General features: G+C 44.3%; 1 protein-coding gene across 1 annotated transcript in view; it reads right to left on the bottom strand.

The window, feature by feature from the left end:
• Positions 1-9,348, bottom strand: part of LOC109971817 (potassium voltage-gated channel subfamily H member 1-like) — a 34,887-nt gene extending 25,539 nt beyond the window's left edge. Inside the window, exons 1-6 of the mRNA XM_020620303.1 lie at positions 9,333-9,348; positions 8,243-8,366; positions 7,944-8,050; positions 6,336-6,464; positions 5,647-5,765; positions 1,543-1,935 (exon numbers count right to left, since the gene is read on the bottom strand). Coding sequence (XP_020475959.1) covers positions 1,543-1,935; positions 5,647-5,765; positions 6,336-6,464; positions 7,944-8,050; positions 8,243-8,366; positions 9,333-9,348 — 888 coding nt within the window. The remainder of the gene's footprint in view (positions 1-1,542; positions 1,936-5,646; positions 5,766-6,335; positions 6,465-7,943; positions 8,051-8,242; positions 8,367-9,332) is intronic.
• Positions 9,349-11,399: the final 2,051 nt, after the last annotated feature.

The following is an 11,399-nucleotide window of genomic DNA, read 5'->3' as shown; positions in this document are numbered from 1 at the left end:
TTAGTGGGACACCCAGAGCTTCACAAAGGTCTCAGCTGAACTCTGGTGTGTGTTATGAGAGCGGTGCATTATGTCAGAAGTGGTCACATTACGACAGAAGAGCCTCAGGGCTGCTGTGGAGAGGAGGAACCGCTGGAGCTACCAAGACCTAATCCCACATACATAGTGTTTTAAGACCAAAGCTACAGTGCTATTTAAGTCAAGCCGTCCGTCTCAAAGGAAAAACATCAGTGCAGAGTTTGTTGTTCCTTAAAGAGATTCAGGGAATTGACTAGAAAACTGTTTCACTACCACGAGTGCCAACGTTTTTCCAAACATCTTTTGGGGAAAACACAAACGCACAGGAAATGTTTTATTTAGTTAGATCAAGCCTCTACCAGACACGAGCCCACTCCAGACTGCGTAGTGCTGCCCATGTTGAACAGCTGAGTGCCAGTGGACGAGCTCAGCACGGTGTCGTCCATCTTTAAACAGACCTGTAACAGACTCCTGTGCTCTGAGCTCTTCTTACAACAGCTGAAGATAAACTGGGTGGCTGTTCAAAGAGGACTCCTCTCCACCTTTTCTAACATCTGCTCTGAACACAGCACCGGAGACAGCCATTCTTACAGCTACACTGGAAATTCAGCGTTTGACATGTAGGCGCGACCTTTCTCCCCTTCTTTATAGAAAGTCATTACATGCTGTGGAGGCAGTGGGTGAATACAAAACACTCCACTCCATCACCCTAATTAGAGTCATAGGGGCCACATGCTGCAGCCACACTGCATCAGCTTTCATTTCATGGCTCAGTTGGACGGACTGTGGCTGAAAGAAACCAGCATCTTGTTACACCTAAACACAACCACCAGCTCAATGCAAAGGTCAGTGAATGAAGAAAAGAGTCTATTAATAATCCCCGTTCAGATGTACATGCTGGGCCCAAGACTCACCCAAACAGATTCTTTCTTAAGTGGAACACGATTCAAGATCATTCGAACACACAGGGAAAATCGTTTTACCTGAAATCACTACGCCTGAATAATGACACTAAAATTAGCTAAATACAATCAAGACAAACTTCAGGCAAATTAATCTTCACACAATCATCATCATGGATTACTAACTTACTAAATTTTTTTCCATTAATGGAAGGTCATCTGACCTAAGTGAAGAAGACGACCCCCTACCCTTGAGATAAACAATAAAAGGTAGAAGCTGTGATTTATGAATTACTGTTGTACTGTTAACTGCTCCATAATAAAGAGTTAGGTACTTTTTATTCTAGTCCAAGGTTTTAAATTAAAATTCTAGGAGGTCCAGACCCTCAACATCCTCCTGAGTGGAGACCCAGACTAATACTGTGTCACCGTTTCTCCTGTGGGCAGGACAAAGACACAAGGAAAAGATGCAAGTGAGGGAGATGACAGTGCTTATAAGACTCAAGAAACTAATGCACATCAAATGATTCGGTCCTTGACGATGCACCTTGTATGCATTGCATGTTACTCGTTTCCTTTCCCATGTTGTTTAAATTTAGCACATTAATAAAGGTCCACTGACCTCGTCAACGTTCTCAAAGGCGTTGATGACATCGTAAGGCAGGCAGGACAGCAGGTCGATGACAAACCAGGTCTTGACATAGTTCATGCGGATGAGTTTCGGGTCAGAGATGACCTCTCCGGCCGGGCCAACGAAGGTGGTGTGGAAGTTGAGGACAATGTCGACAAGGAAGATGATGTCCACGATGCTGTCGACCACCAGCCAGGTGACGTTGCTCTGCTTGGTCTTGAAGGAGACGTTGTAGGGAACCATGATGGCGGTGTAGAAGGTGAGGATGAGAATGACCCAGTCCCACGTGGTCTTGAAGAGGCAGTAGTGCAGGATGATGTGTGGCGGCGTTTTCGGGGTTTCCTGTTTGTACTGAGGCAAGATGTCCGAACCCAGCTGCAGAACCTGAGCCAAAATACAGTAAACAGTGTTTGAACTGCGCCTGCTTTCAGTAGGAAATTGGTCCATTCACTTTCATAAAGCACTGTAAAAACTGGAGTAGGGTAGAAACAGCGTTTGCCCAGCGAATCACCGATGATGGATTAATTCATTAGAGCCAACAGTAATTATCTCTGCAGTTAGTGGAGGGACGGTTGAGAACCAGGTGAAGAACTTAACAGCAACACGTCGGCACGATGCTGAGGCCTGAGGGACACTGGTTAACACATTTTATTTTGATTCATTTGGACAATTAGAGAGACAACAGGAGTGTATGTTAAACACACCACAAAGTTATTTGGTTTTTATTTTAATGGAACCAGGACATTTTTTCTAAACCAACTCTATTAATTTTACACAAAGCACCATAAAGACACATGGAGGAGATCAATAGAGCAAAAACCGAGGCATAAAAATGTGACCTTGTCCTTCTTTTAAGGGCAGGGTTGGCGATTCCTTCCAGAAGCTTTTTTGTTACATATCTTGAAATTCTATTTTCATCCCAATGGCAGTGAACACATTAAACGCACTGACACCATCAAGGAAAAATAGTCTGTCATCCATGGCAACAACGGGGCTGAAAAACGCCTGGCTAATTTTACTCATCCCAAGCAAAACCACTGGACGGCCTACCTGCCTGTCAACCTACTTCCTACTCTGTCCTTGGGCGAACCACGAGTCTCCCACCAGGTGGCGTAGTTGCTTGTGGACGTATTACTGCTGGACAGGTAATTATGGGTTTTGTTTTGTTTGGGGGACATTTGTTAGTTTCCTGAAATCTGTAGTAGTAGGCATGCAGCGCATGTTGCAGTGCACGTTGTGTTTTGGAAGAGTCAGAACAAAAGGGTGGGATTTCTCCGGTTGGTTACTTTCAGAATCCAGCTTCCTCTTGCTGGTTTTTCCCGGATCGCCAACTCTACCTTTAACTGTCCCTGAACTTAAGCTGAATAATACATTTAAGACAGGACGGTGCTGAAATATATTTTCTAGAGCTGAAACAATTTTGTTGATTACTCAGTTAGTTTCTACAAAACTTTTTTGAATAAAAAATGTTGTTCTCTGGTCCCAGCTTTTTAAACATGAGGATTTACTATTCTTTTCTATAGGATAGTTAATTCAATATCTTTGGGTTCGTGACACCAACAACCCAATTGTTGGTCGAACAAAAGCAATTTAGAGAATCTTACGTTTAAAGAATTTAACAAATCATAATGAGGAGGAGGAGCAGACAGGTCTTCTCTGGTCCTCCAGGTCGGTCGACCAGCACCAGCATTGAGTCTGTGGTGTTGAGGTGCTTGGTCTTGATTTGATAGACAAAATAATTAACCAATAAATAAATAAACAATCTATGAATTAACTGAGAAATAAAGTAAGCCTTTATCAGCCCATTTCCTCACACGGTAAACTGGCCTAGCACTGCCCAGCAGCAGGTACAGCGCTGCTCCTCACATATTTATTTACTCTGACAGACAAGCAGCTGATATAACAGTTTAATATAATATAATGAGGTGATCGTGTCCCCCCCCAGTGTCAGGTGTCACAGGACTGAAGAATATGGACCAATAACTGGAGAGCTAACTGTCACTGTGTTTACGAGCGCTCAGGTTGCACAACAAATTTGATCATCTGTCAGTTGTGGGACTGAAAATAGACCCGGGTCCCTCAGCAAACAAATAGGTGTTCTCCAGCTGTGTAACGATCCAGAGACCCCAGCGCTCCGCCGGCCAACCAGAAAAAGAGAAACACTACCATATGGAAAACAAATGAACAAAATTAGACTAACGACTCGGCTAGCTGAACACCAGGAGTCAGGACATACGTCTTCAAATGTGGCAGCATCAAATCACGGTTTTCAGATGCCACAGCCTCGCAGCGCCGTTTATAAGCTCTGTGTTTTAAAATGAGCTGAGCTGCAACAAGTGGTTGATCAATAGAGAAATCGACTGACGGAAACTTAATCTGCAACTACTTGATAAGAGATGTTAAAATTCTCTGGTTTCCGTTTCTCAGTTGCAGTTTTATTAAACCTCTATGACAGTAAAATTAATATGTTTGGACTGTTGGTAGGACCTACAGCACACTGGTACCTCGACGGCTCATGTGCTTACTGGGATTGATTAGCTTCTCCCACCTCCTCAGCAGACTGGACAGGTAGACACAAATACTAACAAAATAAGTCAAACAAATTTTACAAAGAGCACAAATCCAATCACAGATCCAAACAGAAACACAAACTACATCCAACACCATCTCAGACTCTACGTCTGCCTCCGGTTGCTGTTGACTAGACCGATCGCTTAAAATCACAACATCAAATATGGAAATCCACACATTTTTCCATCTTCTAAGGAAGCCTGCTCCATCTGTTAATGGCCTTAATGAAAAGGCAGACTGTGCAAAGGCAGCGCTTCTCTTAGGGAGCCAACACTGTCACATTCACCGTTTAGCATTCAGATCAGGTCCCTACAGTTTGATCAGACACCTGGAGCAATGACGAGCCGTCCCACGTCACATTACAGAAGCTAACGATGCTCCGACTGAAGCTGCTCCTCTTTGTAGTCATATTCCCAGCTTTTCTAAGCCTTAAATAAAGGAAATGAAATGAAATGAGGGCTGTTAAGGACGTGCAGGAGCTCTGGTGGCAGGCGAGGACAGTGGGGGGGGCTCAGTCTGAAAGCAGGTCATCAGTAAACAACAACAACTGATCCATCTCTCCGCTCATCTGAGCACGCTGCCTAACAACAGGAAGACAGGATGCCAGAGCTGCTCTCAGCTGTTGGCTTTGTTTCACAGCAGTTTAAAGCAGCTCAGTCAAACGTGCTTCTTATCTTGAGCCATAAAAGACACCAACATCCAGGAGAGTCTTTGTGTGCACTTCAGTTCAGTCTTGTTTCAAGCTGTACTCATTCCATTACTTTGTCTCAGCTCCTGCAGGCTAGAGCAGACCATCTAACACCAGAGGAAAGACTTTCAACTAGTGCGGGACACAGATGCGGCCACCTGGACAGAACCTCTGCTGTTCACCTCGGGATGTCCGAGTCCACGGCCTCTGTTTAACAACGCCAAGGACTTATGAAAAGAGTCTTTACTTCAACAAGGCAGAGGGAAGGTTCAAATGGAAGAATACGAGGACACAGCCAGCAATATTTACTTCACTCGCTCAGTGTGTTTACATGTAGTAACCAAGTCTCAGTCCGCTCTCGGCAGGAATCAGACATTTTTAATGTGTAAACAAGACACCTGGTTTGTGTCATCAAGTTACAGAAAGTAGAGTAAAGCAGGGTTGGAGGAGTTTCCCTAAAACCCCTCATGAAAGCCAAAGAGACAGGACACAGAAGTCTCCTAAAGAAACCTCACTGTTGTCACATCTGTGTCTAAAAGCCCACCAGTCTCTCAGTACTCGTATGTATGAGACTTAAAACGCACCGTAAATCTGACTGTAACAGTTTAAACAGGTGACCACGAGAGCCAGTGAGTCCCATCACTGCTTACGAGCTCTCTAATGAAACCGGAGACCACAAGGTGTAGTTTGGCCTTGAAAGACCAGATTTCACCTTCACCAGGTGTTATTACTGGACGGGTTCGCTACCAGAACTGTCAGACTTAACCTCCAACACATAACGATCACAGACAGAAAGATCTCCCAGCAGGTTCCCGTAGGAGGAGAAACAGTCTTACCTCTGCCAGTCTCGAGTGTTTGTGGACGTTTTCCCCTTTATGGACCGCTGGAGCGAGCTGCTGAAGAACTCCTCGACTGCTGGTTAACGCTCGGGTCAGGCGGGCAAATTTACTCCACCCTGGCAATAAGAAAGAACGACAGCGTCACAGTCTGAGGCCTCAGGACAGATGAGACATCGCTGAGTGATGATTTCACATCAAACTGAGTGGCTAACGGGACAAACCTGTGCTGTATCTAGTGACAAACTGGTCTGAGCCTGGCTGTTGTGACCCAGCTGGAACGATGAAATAAAAGCACACAAAATACTGAAGTTTGACTTAAACGCTGACTCTTTGTCTCGTCTTTACCGTGAAATTGCTTTTGCATAACAAAGGCAGCTCCATCCAAGAAACAGACACACAAGTAGAATTTACTACGACTGGTAAGAAATGTTCACAAGACGAAAAAGCTAAAGCATCAAACATTCTCACTGATCAAAATGGTTTTCTTTGACTAAGTTATCCAGAGTTTTACTCGTCTAAAAAGTGACTGACAATAAAAAGACCAAAGTTGGCTCAGTGTGACTAAACTAACATGGACGTCTGATCTCAGGACTAAGACTAAACTCAGAAGCTGATGGGGACACCCGAGTCTTATACCTTGTACTTAGGACCTGGGCTTTCTCACAGTGCATCGGTACAACACACACCTTTGGAAGTCTCGTCCTCAATTGGCTGCTTGAAGGCAGTGATGTCACTGAAGGTGCAGAGAAACAGGACAACTTTGTCCTGCTCATTCCTGATTGGAGCGATCTTTACGAAAAACCAAACCGGCATCCCTGCAGCACAGACAGACAGGGAATCAGTCTGATGATCCTCCCAGACACAATCGACCACGTCATCAAGGGAACCAAAGTAAAAACTCTCGTCCGACAGTTACTGCAGTTTGACTTCTGGACTGTTTCGCTGCAGTGCTACATTTATTCTGGGCTCTGAGACTGCGCCCACAGCTTCATATAATTCAGGCTGAATCCAGTCTGCCATTGGTTGGTTCAGGTTAACAGTGTCTTTAGGGCAATCTAATGTTTCCCCTGACTGTGATTCATTTGACTGGGCTGGTGTGCTGCTGATTATAGGGCAGGAGCAGGAACCCCTTTAAAATCCTGATGTTGATTCTCTACCAGCTGGTGATCTAACGGCCGGGCCTGGCGGAGCTGCTGCACTACAGTAACTATATTTAACGGCGGTCCCTTGGGATTCGGCCTCTATAAGTGTTTCTTACTTTATGCTGTTTTCAGTGCTGGTGGTGCACGGTGCATTTTGTTTACTTGGCACACGGAGCCACAGTAAGTTGGGATAGGCAGTCTGCCATTTGGCCTGCCAAACTGAAATGGGCTGAAACCTCGACCACCCCGTGCAGATGGCTGTTTGTCCGCACAACGGATCTCAGTCATCTGTACAGTAAGTCACGTGAGCTCCGACACACAAATAAACTTCTAACTACTGACAATGGGCCTCGTGGACGAACAAATTCACCCTCCTCTTCTGACTTTTCTGTGACGTCTGTTCGTAGGGTTGGATTCACCAAACTGACTACACAAACATGCCGCTTGTTTCAGACTGATGAACACCACCTGTTCATGAGGACGTGTGTCTGAGATCAGATACCGAACATAATAGACCCCCCCGAAACATATTTAGTTTTCATCTGCAGGAAAGTTTCATCTACAGAAATGATAACGAAGGCAACACTGAAAGTCTGCTAGCAGAAATAGGCAAACTAAGAACACATTTAGAGCCACACACACTTTATGTGCAAGCTGAGAACAAATGCCTGAGGCCTTGTCTTCAGTATAAAGCTGCACTCCAGGACAACCTGCAGGTGGGTTTATCTTCTACTGCATTTCTGTTGCCATTTCCAGAGAGAACAGAGATGCCCTGCAACAAAACACATTACAAACGTGCCAGTGCAGTCGCTGGTCACGTGACCTTAACATGACTAAAGTGAAGAAAACAAGGAAAACCACAATATTAACAACAACAATGAAAACAGATATAGCTGTTTTGCTCAGCGTGGTGTTGTCAGCCTGTTTATGGAAACACAAAATACGGAGTGCAGAAAAATCGTAAAGAAAGTCGCACTAACTGGCTGATCTGCTACGTTATCTCTCTCTTTGACTGAGTCCACCAGCTGTCAGCATCTGTCTGGGTCTCGAGTTCATTGAGGTTCTAGCTTTTTGAGGATTCAGTTCAAATCAAACACCTTTAGTGTGAAGCACATGACACATACAACCAAAGTCAACAACCAAAGTACTCACGATTTTTCTTGTACATCAGAATCTCAAATGAGTTCATCTCGTAGTTCTCGAAAGTCTGTCGAACCTTATCAGTCGTCTCCTTGTCGGTCAGCTCTCCGTACATGAAGCTGGAGGAGGAAACAGTCACACACGGTCATGAAGCTGGAGGAGGAAACAGTCACAAACACACGGGACGACAATCGGCTGCCAACAACTGTCTGTAAATGGTCTTATACTTGTTCAGCGCTTTTCTATGCATTGCAGCCCACTCAAAGCGTGTGTGTGTGTGTGTGTGTGTGTGTGTGTGTGTGGCGTCGTACCTGCAGGTGCTGCTTTTCTGCATGACCTCGGCTCGATGGTACCCTGACAGTTTACAGAAGCCATCATTGCTGTAGACGATGGGCCAGTCCACGATCTGAGCGTTCCCCAGCACAAAATTGGTATCTGAGCACAGAAACCAGTACTGTAGGTTAGACTGTGTTCTCAGTAGGTCACGTGGCAGAAACACTTAAATGCCATGTTTTATACATGACAGGAATGCACACTTCCAAAGGCTAAGAGCATTTTACAGGCTCAGAAGTAAGAAAGTCACTGATCTCTGCTCTGGTCACACTGTTCTCCACCAGCTCCTCGCTGCACAGAGCAACGTGTTGAGCGGTGCGGCTCACTGGGGGGTTTAATAGCTGGTGGACAACAGTGGAGGTCTACGACACAGAGCGATGAGCTGGACCAGGGTCTGGACTCACACACATGACAGTGAGGACACCACATTGTTAGTCTCTGGACGGGGTTGGTGGGGAATGACACTGGATGTTCACTGAACGTCCTGGGGGTGTGTGTAAAACACAAAGACTGATGAATACCAGAATTAATGATCGTGTTCTCAGTATAAAACAAAGAATCACAACTGTCATTTCTGACCACGATCATATGTGAACCAGGAAGCTATAATGACAGTGTGAACGTATTTAATGTTGCAGGGACACACAGTGTTTTGTTATTCATATTCAGTCTGGACGCAACAGGACAAACATCAGCTCACAGACACAAACACAGTGGTTTCCAGCAGCACAGGGAGGGATGGGGGTGGGATCCACTGCTACACAACCTTTGGCTATAGAACCATAGCATATTATTCAATATACACATGGACTGAACACTATGACCTTTGTAAAAGACTCGATCTGGTCAGGCTGTTTCCTCCATCAGTGATGTTATTTCTGTCCTCAGTTTCCATAAAAACATCACAGACCTCTACTTAAACATTCAGCCAGGACTTCCTGAATATTTCACACTCACACATTCATTTCTCATGCACAGCTCTGAGCTGAATCTTAGCAGAGGCGGCTTCAGCCGCTCCTAAAAGACCTCAGAGGACGGCGACTACACAACTGCTGTCATGCACAGTACGTGGCACGTTGTTCATGACAGCGATTTGTTTTAAAATGACAAACACACGCATACAAAACAATCCCAGCAGACACAGAAATGCATTGTAATGTTTAGAAAAGCAAATTGAGCTTCAGATTTCAATTGATGACATTTTCTCTCTTATTATTTAGAGGTTTCAATAATTCTATGATTACATAACATTCTGTAGAGAACTAACCCTAATGAGACAATGAAGGTCACTGAGCTGCAAAAAGTCTTCAAATACAAACATTAAAGTAGGTGCACGTATATCAGCTTTAAATAAATGACGCCCTATAATGAAGCTGTAAGTGATGAAACTAATTTTAAATGTGCCATTCTGCATAGTGAGTATTTTAGTACTTTAAATATACTTTGATGCTAATACTTAACATGTTGAATGCAGGACTTGTAACAAAGTATTTTTACCTCGTTGTATTGTTACTTTTACTTAAGTAAAGGATGTGAGTACTTCCTCCACTGCAAGTTCATTATTTTACATTACTCTCAGCAACATCGTTGCTGCTGTGATGAAACCAGTTCATTTCATATAGGCTCCATTTTACATTCAGGGTGTGTTGTGTTCGTTATCTATACTTTACAAATGCAGGCGTTGTAGCACTTTGTCAGGTATTTTTACAAGTTTGTGTCCCGGAGACACTAAAGTAAAAGGACCATCGGTGCCAGCCTGCCCTCCGAGGAGGACCTGGACACCTAACGGGTCAGAAGGAGAACAGAGAGGATCATTGCAGACCCCTCACATCCTGGACACAAACTGTTTGTCCCCTCTGGACAGTTTTAAACATCAGGGTTTACATGTCTGTAGCTAATTTGTGATTGTTGCTCAGACACATTTTATTAAACAACTTTATTACCGTGGTTGGAAATGTCTCCCAAAGGACGTTAATACATCGGGTCAATTTTAAACAATTCAAAAAGGCTGCACCCAAGGTGCACGTCAGGTGTACTCTGCAAAAATCACCTCCACACTCTGAAAGATACCTCAAAAAGTTTGTTCTGAGCTTAAAATGTTCATTTCAGCAAAGCTAAGAATAAACAATTCTGAGGTATCTTTGAGTGTAAAGGCTTTTAAACACGCACCAAAATGTAAGTAAGAGCTGAGTTTAGCTGTTTAGTCATCAGTCCAAACATTTCACTTCTTTGAAATCAGCAGAGCTGATACTGAATCAACACAGAAATATTAAAGATTAATTAGCTGTAACTAGTCCAACACATGTTAGTCACTTTACTGTAGCCGAACAAACACAGTGAAAAAACCCAAGAGGTTTTTAACATGATTTAAAGAAATGACTCAGTCATTTTGTCCCAGTCAACAGACTGAGGACAGGATCTCAGGTGACATGTGAAATTACAGCTGATTACTCATTTTCTCCTATAAATCTATCACGTCACGTCTTTTGTCTCATAGTTAGGTCCACATTGAATTTAAATGGCACCGGCCACAGAAAGAACATCATGATGCAGTCGAGGTCCCAGACAGACAGACAGAAGGACAGACCAGTGTTTGTAAGGGGTCAGCTCATACGTGATCATCCACTGTGTGGTTTCTTCTCTGTAGTTTACAGCTGCTCTGCTCGTCATGTATGAGAAAGGTGATGGAGAGCCAAGCTGTTCATCTTGGTCACCTGACCAAAGGTGTCCCTGGAACGCCAAAGCTACGCCCTTGGCTCTGGAGACTCCGTTAGTTTCCCACTTTGCCCAGTGGGTCGCCAACGTTAATCCAGTCGTTCAGTGGACACCTGGTATTCACAGAAATAGTTCATGTACCTGTTTCTGCTGTGCGTTATGTTAGTCCCGTGTTCCCAGTCTACCCACATCCAAAGACCAGTAGGACACATCAAGTATTTCGCAGGTAACTGGGCCGGTTAAGGTTTGGGTCAGGATGTGTGGTTGTTTTAAATGCAGCGGTGTAAAGGGCGGAATGTGTGATAAAGTATTACCGAGGTCAAGTCCCCGTGACGGAGCCAATCACAGTGAAGCTGCCTCACGGTGACACAACCGAACCACGAGACACTCCACACAACAAACAGCCACTAACCAGGCACA

This window comes from Monopterus albus, unplaced genomic scaffold (assembly GCF_001952655.1).
Source record: "Monopterus albus unplaced genomic scaffold, M_albus_1.0 scaffold235.1, whole genome shotgun sequence".
Taxonomy (NCBI): Eukaryota; Metazoa; Chordata; class Actinopteri; order Synbranchiformes; family Synbranchidae; genus Monopterus; species Monopterus albus.
The sequence above is the reverse complement of the archived record's forward strand: the minus strand, read 5'-3'. Positions and strand labels throughout refer to the sequence as shown.